The 20,097-nt window shown below is 27.5% G+C and overlaps 1 protein-coding gene across 1 annotated transcript; it reads left to right on the plus strand.

Moving 5' to 3' along the window:
• The first annotated feature begins 10,590 nt into the window (after positions 1–10,590).
• Positions 10,591–12,072, plus strand: HSFC1 (heat shock transcription factor C1). Its single transcript, XM_028266268.2, has 2 exons — positions 10,591–10,928; positions 11,216–12,072. The coding sequence occupies exons 1-2, from the start codon at positions 10,725–10,727 to the stop codon at positions 11,969–11,971; spliced, it is 960 nt and encodes a 319-aa protein (XP_028122069.2). The 5' UTR covers positions 10,591–10,724; the 3' UTR covers positions 11,972–12,072.
• The last annotated feature ends 8,025 nt before the right edge of the window (positions 12,073–20,097 follow it).

Raw genomic sequence — 20,097 nt, forward strand, 5'->3', positions numbered from 1 at the left:
AGTGGCCTTCTTGTGGGCGACGATGAAAGGGGCGTCCGAGCTCGCCAGTGTCAAGAACAGAGCTGCTATCAGAAAGAGAGACGGAGAGAGAGAGAGAGAGCTGGAGGAGGGCAGAGGCGTGATGGCGGTGATGCTCGTGTGCGATGGCAGTGATGCTCCCGTACCCGACGCCGATGGAGACAAAGGGGAGAGAGAGAGCTGGAGGAGGGCAGAGGCGTGAGAGAGTGAGAAAGAGAGAGAGAGTCACAGAGTGAAAGACAAACAAACGTATGGAAGTGTATTTTTTAAACCTTTCTTTCCCGACCAATTTTTGTAGTCGCCAATGAAATTTCCCTCCGAAATCTGAAGCCCAATTTCTAAATTTTTTAATTATAATCGCCGCCTAAAATTTAGGCGGTAAAAGTAAATTAATACCGACTAAATTATTTTTAGTAGCTAAAGATTATACATTTAGGGACCAAAATTTTTTTAGTCGCCTATAGGGTAATTTTTTAGCGACTAAGTCATTTTTAGTCGCCTATTCAGTAATCTTTTAGCTACTAATTGTATTTTAGTCGCCTATTGGGCTATTTTTAGCGACTAACTGTTTTTTTGTTGCTGAATGGCTCATTGTTTAGCTACTAAGTCATTTTTAGTCGCCTATTCAGTAACTTTTTAGCTACTAATTGTATTTTAGTCGCCTATTGGGCTATTTTTAGCGACTAACTGTTTTTTAGTCGCTGATTGGGTCATTGTTTAGCTACTAATTATGTTTTAGTCGCCAATAAGTAATATATGGCTACTAAAAAAATTTAGTAGCTAAAATATGAAACATTGCTGACCAATTCAAATTTTAGTCGCCAAAGGGCTGACTTTTGGCGATTAAATTAATTTTAGTAGCCAAATTTGGTTGCCAAAAGTGTAATTTCTTGTAGTGTATATATTTTTAATTGTTACCAAAAAATCCTTTTTACTAAATTTTTTTTTATAGACGCTATTACATCCCACTACCATTGGACTTCCATTACGGTCACTGGAGACTTGCCGGAATGTTCAATATCAGCGGAAAGTTACCGGAGTATCGCCGGAAGTTCACCGGAGTGTTATGAACGTCAATGGAAGTCGCTGAAATGTCCAAAACATTCGGTGGACGTTAAGAATATCATTAGAGACTCACCAGAATATCCAAAATATTGTCAGGAAAAGAAAAGGAATAAATAGAGAAATTAGAGCGAAAAAACATAGCAAAGTGTGCTAAATATTGATAAACTAAAAGAAAAAAAAATCTAACGACAAAAAGCAGCAACAATGAAAAAAACATATGTTATTTTTTAATTTTTGTAAGTTTTAAGTAAATAATCTCCAATATTGATCAAACTAAAAAGCTTCAAAGCAAAAATCCATTAAGCATTTATCCTTATTAATCAAATTGAAAAACATGTCATAAAACTACAAAATTTTATAATTCTAAAGAATGTTATGAAACTATAAAATTTTGCAGTTTTAAACCATGATTCATTCCAACACCAAAAAAAAAAAATTAAAATTGCAAAATTTTATAGTTTTCAATGCCTGTAACTAAAACTCGAAAACAACTTGTTCAGAATTTAAAAATTTCCTCTGTCAAAATAAAAAAAAAAGAGAAATGCATAGCAGAGAAAATGTAGAAAAATTAAAAGATCAAGGAGAGACAGATATAGAGAGAGGATTATACTCCAACAACTATTTTTTGTTTAGATCTAGCCGGAGCTGATGTAGATCTACATCAGATATAAGTAAATCTACTCATCTTCTTCATCGGAAACATATCTCATTCACCATCGGTGAGGGTAGACTAAAGAGTCGACAGTCGGTGGTTACCGGTGAATTCCAATCAATGGTAGTCATCGGTCATTGGTGATTATATTTCAGAAAGAGAAAGAGAAGAAGTAAGATGTGGTTACCCGTCGATGATCGTTAGAAATCATAAAGAGCAAAAGAGAGAGAAGAAGAATAACGTTATAGAACTTTTAAGTATAAACAAAAGGTTATGGGACTAAATAGATTACACGTTTTTTCAAAAAGACTTCTTGATAATTTACCTTTAATTAACACCAACAAACATAACAAGTGGACATCTAAGACTTTTGGCCTTATTTTGCACCACTTGTGAAATTACGGGATCAAATTTTATAGAGATAAATTTGATACCTTCGGTATTGTTCTCTTTCCTAAGCCTCCGTTTGGAAAGTGGGTTGACTTTTTAACTTTTTGGCTATTTTAGCCTGGCCTATTTTAGCCTGGTTTGAGAAGAGTTTTTTGGCTTTTTAACTTTTTTGACTTTTTTGGCTTTTTTTGTGAGAGAGGATTGTAATGATTATGGATTGGATTTGATGTTTTGTTTTTTGTGGCTAAAATAGCCTATTTATTTTTTGTGGCTATTTTAGCCAAAAAAGCCTGACTTTTTTCTTCCCAAACGGAGCCTAACTTACAACTAACCCTTACTAATATATTATGTGACTTAAAAAAAAAAAAGGGTAAATTATAAATACATCCCTTGATATTTGATTAAAATACGAATCACTTCTTGTGATTTTAAAAATTACATTCTACCCCTGAGGTTTTTAATTTCATAATGAATTTTTCCTTTTATTAATAAATCATCAAGTCAATTAAATTTTTTTAATGATGTTAGAAATATATTTCAATTAATAATTTAACTAATTTTATTATTGTATAAGAGAATAATTATGAATTTCATTATTTTAATTAATTTTATTAAATAAAAAATTTTAATAATGGGGCATTTGTAATTTTTTAAACTTAAAAAGATAATTTATATTTTAAGTAAATTTCAAAAAGTGTATTTATAATTTTTTTTAAAAAATAAAAACAGACAAATTAAACATGGGTCCCGTGTAAAGTGGTTAGATTAAGATGGTGTTGGTCATACTTTTGAGATCTCTTTGTAGGTTGAAGTTAAAGCAAAGGCATTTTACGACATAATCCGTTGAGATTGCTGATTAAATTCTTTGAAGTTGTACTTTGGTACTCGGGTTCTACAGCAATTTCACTTTCTTGGTGCTTTTTGATAACCAGATGTCAGGCATAATCATAAATTTAGGATTGTATTTTTTTCAAAAGGTAGTCTTTGGAAACTTTAGAAAAGGAATTTTGAGGCTTAATTTGGCATGTTTAAAAAAAAGTTAAAAAAATTAAAGAGTTATTATTTTATTTAAATCATATTATCTTATTTAAGTCACATCACTTCTCTAATATATCACTTTAAATTTAACTCAAACTCAACTCATATTTCATAAAAAGTTAAAAAGTGCACTTATTTAGGACATTCCAAACAATCCCTAAGTGCCGTTTTGGGAACCAAAATAAAAAGTCACATTTTTGTCAAAATGTCCAAAAACGCAAGTGGCAAAAACGCAACAAAATTGGTTTGGGAAGTGCCAAAAACGCAAGCATGAAATTACAAATTGGGGCCTATGACAAAAAAATTAAAAAATAAATTTCTTATGTTGGGTAAGAGTATTTTGGTCATTTTAATTTGATTTGACACCATAAACAAATATTAAACTAAAAAGTCAAAAGTCAACTTTTTACCAACTTTTCAAATCACTTTTCAAAGCCTTAAAAAGCTTGATAAAAAGACAAAAGCCAAAGACTACCTCTAATGGTTTACTAGATTTATTATTAAATTTAAATTTGATGAAAAAGAATACTTTTTTTTTGTCTCTAACAATTTTATCAAAATTATATCAAATTGAGAACGGTTTAAAATTTTCACCAAACTAAGGAGTTAGAATAGATTTTACGATTTTACTGTGCGCGGATGTTGGTTGTGGGCCTATCGGATGACCAACCGAACATCTAGTAGGTTGTCCCTCCAGTCATCCGAATTACAGAGAAAATAAAGAGCAACTGCCATGGTTTGGACTGCGAACTGGCTTGCAAAGTTGGTTGCTTTTTGTGGCCCTTCCATCTATCGCGACGTATGTAATTATGTCCTACAACAAAACCATTTCTTTTCTTTGATCGATCACTTGCTATCATGTATTATACTAGCATTATTTATCTCATTAACACTTAGAAATTTGACAATTTTTTCATCATCAGACTCATCATCAAAGGATGAGGAAGAAGATGATGAACATGAAGTGAACACGTAAGAACTTGAGGTAGTCATTATGCTCTAGTTTCAGTTATGGTTGGTTCCAGATATAATGGATATTTTTTTCAGTATATATAGTACATGGGTTAATCTGTTTATATTAATTTTTGGAAGCAAATAATTCTTGGAGGCAAAATAAAAATGGGAAAAGATTTAATGGAGGGAAAAAGAAAAGGGAAATGAATTGGTGAAACAAATATGAAGGGGAAAAAAAATTCATTTTCCATGTCCGGACATCCACTGTGTTTTGATGAATGCTAAAGTACACCATTAGAGTGACTGATATCAGATTGAGGAACTCGTCATTTTTTTACTCAGATTTGATTTTTAAAAAAAAAATTGTGAATCATTGGAGATGTCCTAATAGCTCTAATGTGTGTGTGAGCCTCATTTGATTTGATGTTTTGATCTTGTGTGTGTTTTTTTGTTTTTTTTTTTTTTTTTTTTTGATTACCAACATCACTAGAGCTCAATTAGGAGATGAATCATTACTGATTATTTTTTCAAATTTATGGAATTTTTGAACTTTTGGAATTTATGGTAATTTTCAAATTTATAGTATTTTTTCAAATTTATGCCTTGTTTAGCAACATTATTTTTTAGACTAAGAGTCAAAAAGTCACTAAAAAAATCAAAAAACTAACAATCTATACTAAAATGTCACAGATTTCATTTATTTTTATATTTTACACATTTTTTCATAAAAAATCAAAAAATCATCCTAAACATACTAATCTTTTTACATTATATTTTAACAAAAAAAATCAAAAAATTATTAAAAAAATATATTCTCAAACGAGGCTATAAGATTTTTTCACATGTAATATCACACTCTTCTTCAGGATGGTATTTTCTATTCGAGTAATACAATTTACTTGTGTTTATAAGATGAGATGACAAACAGGGTATGTATAACAGTAAATTTTTATTTGGGGGACGGGGTGGCATTTTTAAGGGGGGGGTATACTATTATGAAAAATGGTATTATATCTGTTTAAAGAATGTTGATGGTACACATTATTTATATACACATAAAGGTGTGTATATATATTGTAAAATATGTGCCGTTTTGAAAAAAAAAAAAAAAAAAAAAAAAAAAAAAAGTAAAAGGCCACGTTTTTTATCTAAAGGGAAAAAAGGTAAGTGGCTAAAAATGCAACAAAATTTATTTGGGGAGTAATAAAAATGTAAGTGTGAAATTATAAATTCGAGCCTATGATAAAAAAGTAAAAAAATAAATTTTTTATGTTGGATAAGGATATTTTGGTTATTTTAATTTGATTTGACACCATAAATAAATATTAAACTAAAAAGTCAAAAGTCAGCTTTTTACCAACTTCCTAAATCATTTTCAAAAAAACTAAAAAACTTAGTAAAAAGTTAAAAGCTAACTTTTTACTAACTTTCCAAAACAGCAATGGAGGCTCAAAATATGATTAAATTAAACAAGATATTTTTGCAGTACGCAGGCAGGTATGGCCGCTAAGATATATATTTCTTTTCTTGTGCCCTATTAGAAGGAAAATTATTTGACTCTGTTCATGTTGTTCCATTATTGTTCCTCACCTGGGTCATATACATTATATATATATATATATATATTAGCGGGAGTGTACTCGTAATATTTGTGTAAATAATATATGCAGTTGAGGAATGAAGAAAACAAATAGTTAAAATTTTGACGATGCGAATCAATTTTTTCACATAAGTATTTTTAAAATTATGAAAAAATTGTACTTCAGAGTAAGTTTTCAAAATTAATTGCTAAATAGTGAAAAAATATATATCAATTTTAATAATTAAAGTGAGAAGTTTTTTCATGAATTTGTAAATTCTATTTCTAAATATCACTGTTTTGTAATTTTTTCTAAAATTATTGTGGGCATTTTTGAAGAAGAAAAATATGTGATACAATTATTTGGGATTTGTTTATTTAGTATATTTTTTGATTTTTTATGAAAATATGTGGAAAAAAATATAAAAGTGCATTTACATCATCCTCAAACAAATGTAGGTTTTATATAATTAGGGTAAATTACACTTTGTACTCTTGTATTTTGCACCAAATCTCATGTTGATCACTACACATGAAATTGTGACAGTCAACCCTCTACACTTTTGGTCAAATCTCCCTTTAGCCCCTATATAAAGTCCCTTAATCTCTATTATTTAAATCTTAATAGAATCCGATCATATGATAAGAATGTAATTACGAAAATAGTATAAGAGAGAAAAATTATCCATATTTCTCACCAATATAAACTAGAATAGACCCACACTGTAATTTAATTGAGCTATAAATACGTATTTAGCTACTAATAAAGTGAAATTTCATATTTAAATCAATAAAATCACGTCCATATGTTATAACTACAATTTTTTAAATATCCATCTATACTTATTTTGATACCACTATTTAAAATAAAAATTGTAATCATAAAGATTAATATCTCAACTTCAGCCAAGATTACACAATGAGTTGCTATCATTCTGGCACAACAACTTTCATCACTTGAGAGAGAGATTAAGGTAGAGTTTGACAATTATGTTTTAAATAATTTTTAGTTTTCTCTTTTTGTTACTTTTTAAATTTTTTTAAAAGTTTATACGATTTGCTAATTATTAATAAGTTTTTTTTTATCTCTTTAAGCTTCCTTTTTAGTAAGAAATTATTATATTACCCTTATAGTATCACGGAATCCTTGATATATTAACCTTATAGTATCATTTACTAATTTTTATATTTAATTAATTAGAGATCAATCTATTCAAGTTTATTATGTAAATTCACAACAAATTAGGAGGTGAAAACAAAATTGTGAATCCCACTAATTTTTTTCCCATACTCTTGCTCATCTGATTATTCACTCATCATAACTTGCTCTTGCTAACTACAACTTCTCCTTCTAACAAGTGTTACCATCAATTACTTTCTTTATTATAGTCATTCCTCATCCTTACTTCAATGCATTCCTTACCCCCCATTTCTCAACCACCACCATCAACCCCCCCATTTCAATGCATTCCTTACTTTCTTCAGCCCTCACCTTCATAACCATCACAATCCAAATCACTATCAACTGTTTTGTCTTTTTTATTATATATAATAATATACACATTCATGATATGTAAAAATTTGGTGGATCTCAAATTTGTAAACGTGACACCTTCTGATTGATTGCTCATAAACCAATGAGTTTATAGGACAACTATGAATAAACTAAGCGCAATTAGGTATATATTTTATGTAGCCAGTACTATAAATAGTAGTATAAAAATTGTCATGAAGTGGGTGAAATGGAAAGAACAAGGTGCAATAAGGGGAAGTGTTGATTTTTTAATAATAGAGACAACAATATATATATAAAATTGTTTCCCAGGGGCCTAGCACTAATCGTTAACCCAATTGGGTGTGGAGGGGTGTAGCACGTGCCTGTACCACAAAGCGCCACATACTAAAAAATAGCATCGTCACTTTTTTATTAAAAATGTTTGGAAGTACTAAATTATGAGCTCTAAAGGAGCTTTAAAGAGTGGATCTTATTTATTATTGTGATATTTTGACCTTAATATTTTGTTTTTTTTTAATTTTTATTTTATTAGCACTCTATTAGAACTCTCAAATTAAAAAGATGAATAATTGTTGCTTTTTTATGAGCCAACGCACGAGAAAGTGATCAGCCAATTAGGAGATAGAAGGTGTGCCCTCGAGATAACAAAACCAAAAGCAAATCGGATTCCAAGTCTCTCTCTCCATTGTATTTGTCTCAATAATTTCAACATTTATACTGCAATTTAAAAATTATTATCTAAAATGCAACAAAGAATTATCAATATGATTGAGAGGCAATCTATCATTAGATTTCACAATACACTATCAAATCTCAATCATATTTTTATTTTCTTGATATATTTCTTGACTCAAATTTTATTGTCTCTAGAGTTGTCTAATTTCAAAAATTAATTATATTAAAATATCTTTAATTATTAGTAAATGTCATCTTATTCTCTTAATTTATGAAGTAAAAATGATTAACGTGTACGAAAAAAATACAATTCTCAATTGGATGCTTGTGTTGAAGATTTGTATCGTTTAAGAAGTCACAATAGTCATACCCTAAGCGATGGTTTGAATTTCTGAACATATTTGTATTATATTTTGACCTGACACTTTACAATCCTATTTATTAAGAATTTGCATTTTTTCTGACAAATTCTCAATTGAATGATCATATTCAAGATTTGTGTGACTTAACAAGTCACAATCTAAAAATTATGTGAAATCTTCACCAACAAATATATTTGCTTTATATATTTGTATAAATTACATCTGATAATAGTTGGATGTAATTGAAATAATTTACAGCACTTATCATGTTTTTAGGACATTTAAAAAAAAATTATAACTCTACACCAATAAAAGTGCTTATTTTATAAATTTTGTTAATCACAATTTTAAGTGTTGTTAAGTATCACAAAAAGTCAATATTTAAAAATATTTTTCATATATCTTAAAATATTTTTGTATATTTTAATATGTTTTTTATACACTTTTTTTAAAGACTACTTTTAATATTTTTCTTACTTTATATCTATTAATATAGATAGTGTAGATTATATAGGTATTTGTTTAAGATTGATAGTATAGATTATATAGGCATTTGTTTAAGATTGATAGACGCGGTTCCCTTGAGCATATAACACGTGTACAATCTATGACGAAAAATGGAGGAAGAAGAGCTAGGACAAAAGCTTAAATTATTGTTTACCAAAAAAAAAAAAAAAAGCTTAAATTATTTTATATATATATATATATATATATATTTGGTTGGACATGGTTGGACTGTATAGCGAATTATATAATAGAAGTCATAACTGTTACGAGGTTCAATAAGTGTATTTTTAATTTTTTATAAAAAAATATATATAATATTATAAAAAAAATTATATGATTTAAATAAGAGATAATATGACATAAATAAAATAAAAAGATAAAAGTATGGAGAAGTTATTAGTTGGTCTTGAGACACCACTACAAGGTACCAATGGTATTGTGATTAGTAGAGGGGTAAAGCTTACGAATTTATGTTGGGTGATTGAAAAATATGAAAGAATATAGTGAATTGTGATTGGTAAGAGATAGGATCACGTGATATCTTTGGGCCAACTAATAATTTTTTTTTGAAAATGTGCTAAAGTAATGTATACCAAACAAGGTCTAAATATAATTTTTTTTTATAAATATTCTTAAAAAATAAAATAAAGGGTAGGGTTTCTCTCTAGTTCACTTTATAGACTGGACGGTGCTATTGCTATTAGACTCGTGGAGTCCACCATGAGTCACATTTTAATGATCTGAACCATTTAATGGTCCCGTTTGGTAGAGTTTATGGAAAAGTGATTATAGCTTATAACTGTGAACATAAGCTGATTTTTTACTTATAAATTAAGTTTCTCCTCCCCCACTCAAAGAATAAGTTGATTTTTGACTTACAAAAAACTATAAGCTGTATTGTTAAGCTGAACCAAACACATCAAAATAGCTTAAATTAAGTTAAAAACTGAAATAAGCTGGAAATAAACCCTACCAAACAGTGCCAATATGTAGAGCTCATCAAATACTTCATTCATGCAAAAAATTACGTTAATTGAATAACCTCTTAATCAGATCATATTTTTTCTAATGATAAATATGACTTTAAAAATAAATTATTAATAAAAATATATTCTAATAAAGGACTATCAATATCTGATTAATATGATTTTTTTTATATAAATAAAATATTTGATGAGCTCTATCAATTACACTGTTCAAATTATTAGAATGAAATTTATAATAAGGCCTCGTTTGGGAAGTGATTTTTTTAGCAAAAAAGTTAAAAAGTCACTAAAAAACCTAAAAAGTCAACAATCCATATAAAAAAGTCAAAGATTCTATTTTCTCTCTACTTTTTACACATCTTTTTGTAAAAAATCAAAATGTCATCTTAAATATATTAATTTTTTTTACATTAAATTTTAGCTAAAAAATTAAAAAATTACTAAAAAAATTTGTTCTCAAACGAGACCTAGGTCCAATAAACTCAACAGTACGGTATAATCTATTTTGTAGACTTAAAAAAAAAACCCTTTCTTAAAATAAAATCCTTAAATAAGTATAATTATTTTTTTTAATGAATATTCTTCAGCTTATGGGGACCCTGACAAGTTTGCATTTTAAAATGTTGGCTCAACGCGTTTCGTGATGAGCGTGGGACAAAAGCATCCGAACTTGGAAAATATCTAAGAGCCCCAATCCGTGACGTGTAACAAAAGGTTAGAAAAGGGAAAACAAGTGGACGCCACTTTGTCATTAAAAAAACATCAGAACCGGTCGATGACCGCCACGTTACCACTCTTGTTACTGTACATCGCATTGTTATATACTACTATGCTCCCTCAAACTAGTGTCAACTGTCAAAAAGAAAAAAGAAAGGCAAAAAAACAAAACACAAATCACATATCTCTCTCTCGGCTCAACCTGCTGCTCCATTATCACACCAGAGAGAGAAAGAAAGTAGTTTTAGAGAGAAGAGTTTATGTGATGGAAGCTAACAATTTAATCGCGCCGTTCATCATGAAGACTTATGAGATGGTCAGCGATCCAACGACGGACCGTTTCATCAGTTGGGGAAAAGCGAATAACAGTTTCATCGTCGTTGACCCGTTGGATTTCTCTCAGCGAATCCTCCCTGCATATTTCAAGCACAACAATTTCTCCAGCTTCGTTCGCCAACTCAATACATATGTAAGTATATCTATATATATTTCTGAGTCTATATTTGATCCACTGTCACGCTATGTGTGATTGAAAAATTTAAAAGAAAAAGAGAAAAAATGTGTAAAATTCGTTAAATATAATTATATTTTTTTATTTATTTTTAATCAAATCTTCTAAGTAAACACAGCGTGCCGTATGATGTACGTATACATGTCAAGATATTTGATTCACAAGTCAGTGAATTTAATAAAATTTAAAAACACACAGCGTAGTGTGTGAATTGTGAAATTTTACAGTTTTGAATAATCGACCAGGGATTTAGAAAGGTGGATCCGGATAGATGGGAGTTTGCGAACGAGTGGTTTTTGCGGGGTCAGAAGCATTTGCTGAAGAACATCTCCAGGAGGAAACACAATAAGCAGCGCAAGTTCGAAGAAGACGACGATGAAGATGAGGAGATAGTTATGGAGATAGCGAGGTTGAAGCAGGAACAAAAAGATTTAGAGACAGAGCTTGAAGGCATGAACAAGAGGCTCGAGCTTACGGAGAAGCGTCCACAACAAATGATGGCTTTTCTACATAGAGTCGTCGAAGACCCCGAAATTTTACCCCGTATGATGCTGGATAAAGAGAAGAAGAGACGTTTGCTGATATCTTCATCGCCATCGCCATCACCATCACCATCGTCATCTGGAGTTTTAGCAACAAGTTGTTCAGTCAAGAGCGAAGGGGGAGAGGAAATTGCAACTATAGAGGCAATTTCATCTCCCAATATCGACGCTTTTTGCCGATCGCCTGAAACACCGCCTTCGGGGTGGTTGAGCCAAAGACAAGTGATAGGTCTGCCTCTACTCATCACCCCAGAATCTTATAATTATAATTATGCCACCATTTCGACTCCGTTGTCCCCGGCGTCGGCCACCGGTTTTACGGCGGTGTCGCCACCGATGATGATGAATGGTATTTTTGATAAAAGTGGTGGGGATTTAGGTTACTTTGGAGGTATGGAAGGTGGGGTGGAGGCCACCCCACCGCCTTATCCATTCTCACTGTTTGGAAATGGTTTTTAATTTCTTTCACAAATTTTATTTGAATTCTATTCTCAGTATTATCATTTTATTTTTTTTCACATGTAGACATAAAAATAAAAAATAAAAATTACTTATGAGTATGGTATTATTAGCCTATCACCCGTGCTATGCACGGGATAATCATAAATATTTATATTTGTTTTAAATTTTTTTAATATATAAATTATGTTTTTTAAAACTTTTTTATAAAAATAATTTAACAATCATATCACCAATCATAGTGTATGAAAGAAGTTGAAAAGGGTACTGCATTAACTATACACAGATTGTATCTATAATTATTTGTATGAGGAGATTTTAAATGCTGATCAGGGGATTTTGACTAAATTAATAAACGCAGGCATGTGAAAAGACATGTGGATTTAAAAAAGTTAATAAATGTTGATAAGGAAATTTTAACCACATCAATAAATGCTGAGTTTTTTTTAATAAAAAATTTAGAAAATTTAAATTGGGATATTGAAACTCCCACAGGTTTTGGGGTTAAAAATTCCATTTTGTTTAATAGATAGTATAGAAGTATAGATATATATATATATAGATTATAAGATGAGAGAAATAAAGTGCTATCTTATTATAATTGAGGAGATCTTATAAAAAAAACGTGTAGACATGAATGCCCTCCTATTTTATTGTGTTTACAATTATTACTTATATATATGAATTGTGATTTTTAATTTTTTTTTTAAATGTCTTCTTTTTTTCATTTTTTATATTATATTAAAATTTAATATTTTGATAATAATCATATGTGTTTGAATTTTCAAGAAATTTTTTTTATGCTGCTTGTTAATGCATTAAAGTGTTATTATGATGAATAATAATCATATTTTTATATTATATTAAAATTTAATATTTTGATAATAATCATATGTGTTAGACTTTTTAAGGAATTAAATGTCTTTTTTTATTATATTATATTAAAGTTTAATATTTTGATAATAATTATATGTGTTGGACTTTTCAAGAAAATTTTTTTATACTTATTCTTAATGCATTAAAGTGTTATTATGAGAGATAATAATCATATGTGTTGGGACTTTTCAAGGAATTCATATGTGTTGGATTTCAAAGAATTTTTTTATGCTTGTTCTTAATGTATTAAAGTGTTATTATGATGGTAACACTTGGGAGTTGGGAGAAATTAATAAATACTAAGATTTTTTTATTGTTTTTTAAATCAAAAAATCAAGAAATTTAGATTGAAAGATTGAAACTTGTACAAAATTTGGGATTAAAAACTCTATTTTACTTAATATATAGTATAGATAACCTCCATGGACATATAAAGATGGAAATCAACATCAAAATTACCTGAATAACGCAAATGGAATTTTTGTAGAGAGAGAAAGAGAGAGAGAGTGTGTCTGGAAAGAGATTGGGAGAGGATAGAGGCGGTGGTTCAAGCATGTGTATATGGATGTCGAATTGAGGATTTGTGGGATGCTGAGCAGGAGAGCTCATCTCACATTCGCCATATTTATTTATTTATTTATTTATTTTTTTTTTAACAATGCTTGCTTCTACTTTCTTCTGCTTTTTGTTTAATTATTTTACTATCTTATCATCCGTGTTACGTACGGAACAATTATAGATATTTATATTTATTTTAATTTTTTTAATATATAAATTATATTTTTTAATATTTTTTTATAAAAATAATTTAACAATCTTATTACTAACCATAGTATACAGGAGAAATTAAAAAGGTTACTGCAGTAACTATGTATGAGTTGTATCTATAATTATTTGTATGAGGAGATTTTAAATGTTAATAAGGGATTTTGACCAAATCAATAAATGCAGGGATGTGGATTGGAAAAAGTTAATAAATGTTGATCAGGAGATTTTGACAAAATCAATAAATGTTGAGTTTTTTTTTTTTAAATCAAAAATTTAGAAAATTAAGATCGAGAGATTGAAACTCCCACAAGACTTAGGGTTTAGAAACCTCATTTTCCTTAATATATTTACAATTATCTATATATGTGAATTGCGATTTTTAAATATATATATATATTTTTTAAATGTCTTCTTTTTTTCCTTTTTTATATTATATCAAAGCTTAATATTTGGATAATAATCATATGTGTTAGACTTTTCGAGGAATTAAATGTCTTCTTTTTTTTTATTATATTCTATTAAAGTTTAATATTTTGATAATAATCATATGTGTTGAACTTTTCAAGAAATTTTTTTTATGCTTGTTCTTAATGCATTAAAGCGTTATTGTGAGGAATACTAATCATATGTATAGGGACTTTTCAAGGAATTCATATGTGTTGGATTTCAAAAAAAAATTTTATTCTTGTTTTTAATGCATTAAAGTGTTATTATGAGGGTAAGACTTGGGGGTTGAGAGAAGTTAATAAATACTAAAGTTTTTTTTTTTTTTAAATCAAAAAATTAGGAAATTTAGATTGGAAGATTGGAGCTCCCACAAGACTTGGGATTAAAAACCCTCTTTTTCTTAATATATAACTAGCCTATCACCCGTGCTATGCACGGTATAATTTTAGATATTTATATTTGTTTTAGATTTTTTTTAATATATAAATTATGTTTTTTAAGACTTTTTATAAAAATAATTTAACAATGTTATCACTAACCATAGTGTATAGGAGAAGTTGAAAAGGGTACTACAGTAATTATATACGGATTGTATCTATAATTATTTGTATGAGGTGATTTTAAATGTTGATCAGGAGTTTTTGACCAAATCAATAAATGCAGGCATGTGAAAAGACATGTGGATTGAAAAAAGTTAATAAATGCTGATCAGGAAATTTCGACCAAATTAATAAATGTTGAGTTTTTTTTTTTAAATAAAAAATTAAAAAAATTCAGATTGGGATATTGAAGCTCCCACATGTCTTGGGATTTGAAAATCCCTTTTTGCTTAATATGTTAACATATCACCCGTTCTATGCACGGATTGTGTTTATAATTATCTATATATGTGAATTACGATTTTTAAATGTCTTTTTTTTTAAATGCCTTCTTTTTTTCATTTTTTATATTATATTAAAGTTTAATATTTTGATAATAATCATATGTGTTAGACTTTTCAAGGAATTAAATGTCTTTTTTTATTATTGTATTATATTAAAGTTTAATATTTTGATAATAATCATATGTGTTGGACTTTTCAAGAATTTTTTTTTTATGCTTGTTTTTAATGCATTAAAGTGTTATTATGAGAGATAATAATCATATGTATTGGGACTTTTCAAGAAATTCATATGTGTTCGATTTCAAAGAATTTTTTTTTATGTTTGTTTTTAATACATTAAAGTGTTATTATGAGGGTAGGACTTGGGAGTTGGGAGAAGTTAATAAATGCTAAGGTTTTTTTTTTTAAAATAAAAAAATCAGAAAAATTAGATTGGGAGATTGGAACTCTCACAAGCTTGGGGGTTAAAAACCCCCTTTTGCTTAATATATAGTATAGATTAGCATATCACCCGTGATATGCACGGTTGTGTTTCACCACTTTGTCTTTTTTTTTGTATACTATATTAAAATTTAGGGCAAATTACACAAATAGTACCTATAGTTTGAGACTTATGTCACTTTGGTCCCTGACTTTTCAATTGTGACACATTTGACCATGAATTTCGAATCTTGTTCCAAATAAGAACAATTGAATATATAATTAGATTTTTCAAGGGTAAAATTGTCAATTTGATAAAATATAAACTAATTTGACAAAAATAAATGTCAAACAAATATTTTTTAATTTTAAAAAATTATTTATACCTATTAAAAATAAAATTATGTAAAATTGATAAATCTTTTAGACATTTATTTTTTTTTTACCAAATTAATTTTTATTATGTATTTGGATGATGATCATGTAAAATTAATTTTAAAAAAATAATCATGTAATTTTTATTAATTTTACATAATTTTATCATTGGTGGATAAAAATAATTTCAAAAAAATTAAAAATGTTTTTTTGACATTTACTTTTGTTAAATTAGTTTATATTTTATCAAATTAACGATTTTACCCTTGAAAAATCTAATGATATTTTTAATTGTCTTTATTTGGAACAAAATTTAAAATTTAAGGTCAAATGTGTCATAATTGAAAAGTCAGGGACTAAAGTGACACAAGTCCCAAACTATAGGGACTATTAGTTTAATTAACCCTAAAATTTAATATTTTGATACTAATCATATGTGTTGGACTTTTCAAGGAATTCATATGTGATGGACTTTTCAAGGAATTTTTTTCATGCTTGTTTTTAATGCATTAAAATGTTATTATGAGGGATAATAATCATGTGTTGAATTTTTCAAGGAATTCATATGTACTTCACAATTATTTCTATATATGTGAATTGTGATTTTTAAATGTCTTTTTTTTTTTAAATGTCTTCTTTTTTTATATTACATTGAAGTGTAATATTTTGATAATAATCATATGTGTTGGACTTTTCAAGAAATTTTTTTATGATTGTTCTTAATGTATTAAAGTGTTATTATGAGGGATAATAATCGTAAGTGTTGGGACTTTTCAAGGAATTCATATGTGTTGGACTTTTCAAAGAATTTTTTTTTATACGTGGGGGTTGAGAGAAGTTAATAAATGCTAAGGTTTTTTTTAAGTAAAAAATCAAAAAATTTAGATTGGGATATTGGAGCTCCCACAAGACTTGGGGGGGTTAGAAACCCCATTTTTCTTAATATATACTAGCCTATCAGCCGTGCTATGCGCGGGATAATTATAAATATTTAAATTTATTTTAGATTTTTTTAGTATATAAATTATGTTTTTAAAGATTTTTTATAATAATAATTTAACAATCTTATTACTAACCATAGTGTATTGGAGAAATTAAAAAGGGTACTGCAGTAACAATGCACGGGTTGTATCTATAATTATCTGTATGAGGGGATTTTAAATGCTGATTAGAGAATTTTGGCCAAATCAATAAATTCAGGCATGTGGAAAGACATGTGGATTGAAAAAATGCAATAAATGCTGATCAGGGGATATATATGTGAATTGTGATTTTTAAATGTCTTTTTTTTTTTTTAAATGTCTTCTTTTTCTTTTCTTTTTTTTATATTATATTAAATTTTAGTATAATAATCATATGCGTTGAACTTTTCAATGAATTAAATGTTTTGTTTTTTTATATTATATTAAAGTTTAATATTTTGATAATAATCATATGTGTTATACTTTTCAAGGAATTTTTTTTATATCTGTTCTTAATGCATTAAAGTGTTATTATGGGGAATAATAATCATACGTGTTGGGACTTTTCAAGGAATTCATATGTGTTGGATTTTTAAAGTAATTTTTTTTATACTTATTCTTAATGCATTAAAGTGTTATTATAAGGGTAAGGCTTAGGGGTTGTGAGAAATTAATAAATGCTAATATTTTTTTTTAAATAAAAAAATCAAGAAATTTAGATTGGAATATTGGAACTCCCACAAAACTTGTGGGTTAGAGATAGATATAAATAAATAGATAGATACAGATATAGATATTTATATTTGTTTTAAATTTTTTTTAATATACATATTATTTGTTTTGAAAAAGGTACTGCAGTAATTATGAGAGAAGTCAAAAAGTTTTATGGGTTGAGAGAAGTTAATAAATGCTGAGGTTAATTTTTTTTTAAAAAAAAACAAAAAATGAGAAAATTAGGATTGACATATTGAAGCTTCCACAAGTCTTGAGGTTTAGAAACCCCCTTTTGCTTAATATATAGTATAGATACTAGCCTATCACCCGTTCTATGCACGGAATAATTATAGATATTTATATTCGTTTTAATTTTTTTAATATATAAATTATGTTTTTAAAGATTTTTTATAAAAATAATTTAACAATCTTATCACTAATCATAGTGTACAGGAAAAATTAAAAAAACTACTGCAGTAACTATGCGCGGGCTGTATCTATAATTATTTGTATGAGAGGATTTTAAATGCTAATTAGGGATTTTGACCAAATCAATAAATGCAGGTATGTAGATTGAAAAAAGTTAATAAATGTTGATCAGGAGATTTTGACCAAATCAATAAATGCTGAGTTTTTTTTTTTAAATCAAAAATTTAGAAAATTAAGATTGAGAAATTAGAGCTCCCACAAGGTTTGGGGTTTAGAAACCCCTTTTTCTTAATATATTTACAATTATCTATATGTGTGAATTGCGATTTTTAAATGTCTTTTTTTTTTTCTTTTTTTTAATGTCTTCTTTTTTTTCCTTTTTTATATTGTATTAAAGTTTAATATTTTGATATTAATCATATGTGTTGGACTTTTCAAGGAATTAAATGTCTTCTTTTTTTTATTATATTATATTAAAGTTTAATATTTTGATAATAATTATATGTGTTGGACTTTTCAAGAAATTTTTTTTATACTTGTTCTTAGGATGCATTAAAGTGTTATTATGAGGGATAATAATCATATGTGTTGAGACTTTTCAAGGAATTCATATGTGTTGGATTTCAAAGAATTTTTTTTATGCTTGTTCTTAATGCATTAAAGTATTATTATGAGGGTAAGACTTTGGGGTTGGGATAAGTTAATAAATGTTAATATTTTTTTTTTTAAAATCAAAAAATCAAGAAATTTAGATTGGGAGATTGGAGCTCCCACAAGATTTAGAATTAAAAACCCCCTTTTGCTTAATATATAGTACTAGCATATCACCCGTGCTATGCACGGGATAGTTATAAATATTTATATTTGTTTTAATTTATTTTTAATATATAAATTATGTTTTTTAAGATTTTTTATAAAAATAATTTAACAATCTTATCACTAATCATAGTGTATAGGAGAAATTAAAAAGGTTACTGCAGTAACTATGCACGGGCTGTATCTATAATTATTTGTATGAGGGGATTTTAAATGCTAATCAAGGATTTTGACCAAATCAACAAATGCAGGCATGTGAATTGAAAAAAGTTAATAATGCTAATCAAGGGATTTTGACCAAATCAATAAATACTGAGGGTTTTTTTTTTTAAATATAGATAGATATACTTTTTATTTTTATTTTTATTTTTGTGTGGTTTTTATTCGGGTATTTTTTTTTCAACTTATTTAAGATGGAGTTGTGGGTATCTTTTTTTTTTTTAAATTTAATTTATCTGTGGTTTCCATTTGTTTTTAATTATTATTATTTAGGTAAGTTATGATGTGAGTTAGATATGTGATAGACATGTGAGTTTTATTTATTTAAAGTTTATTTAGATAAACTTTAAAGATTTATTTTTTTTAGTTTTATAGTTTTTTTTTTTTGTTATGTTATAATATAATATATAAAATAAAGGTAGATATCTACAACTTTAATAAAAAATATTATCTGATTTTTTTTGGAAAGAGAAAATGAATGCAAGTTTTAATATATTTTTTTTTGAAAATTATTGAGAGAGATTAGGAGGGAGAGATTATGAAATATTTTTGTTATTAAATAAATAAATCAGTCAATAGTTTTTTTTTAATCTATTTCGTAAATTAAAAATCAATAATTTTGAAAAATTGATTAATTTCTCTCATTAAGTGATTTAAAATTTTGATAGATATACATAAAAAAAATACATAATTATATTATTAAATCATAATTCAAATTTAGATGTTATATCTTTTTGAGATCTATAGCTAAATTTTTATTTTTATTTTTTATTTTTGTGTGTAACCATAGTGTATGAGAGAAATTGAAAAGGGTGTTGCAATAATTATGAGAGAAGTCAAAAGAGATTGTGGGTTGGGAGAAGTCAATAAATGCTGAGGTTGGGTTGGTAGAAGTCAATAAATGCTGAGGTTTTTTTTTTAAAATCAAAAAATTAGAAAATTAGGATTAGGAGATTGGAGCTCCCACAAGTCTTGGGATTAAAAACCCCCTTTTACTTAATATATAGTATAAATATAGATAGGCTTATTGTTTGAGTTTAGTAAATTCAATTTGTGTACGTGATGGGAAATAATATTTTGCTGCAACAAATTGAATGCTATTTTTAGGTTTAACAAGGTTTTTTCATGTTTTATTTCTAGTGTATATGTTTAGAATTGACAAATTTTAGTTTTTTTTTTTTTTTTTTTTTTCATTTTTACAACTAAATATATTTATT

The sequence above is a fragment of the Camellia sinensis genome, chromosome 5 (assembly GCF_055761805.1).
Source record: "Camellia sinensis isolate YWXY chromosome 5, ASM5576180v1, whole genome shotgun sequence".
NCBI lineage: Eukaryota > Viridiplantae > Streptophyta > Magnoliopsida > Ericales > Theaceae > Camellia > Camellia sinensis.

Coding starts and splice junctions, on each gene's coding strand:
- HSFC1 (XM_028266268.2), top strand. CDS start 10,725: ATGGAAGCTAACAATTTAATCGCGCCGTTCATCATGAAGACTTATGAG. Junction 10,929..11,215: donor TTCGCCAACTCAATACATAT/GTAAGTATATCT, acceptor ATAATCGACCAG/GGATTTAGAAAGGTGGATCC.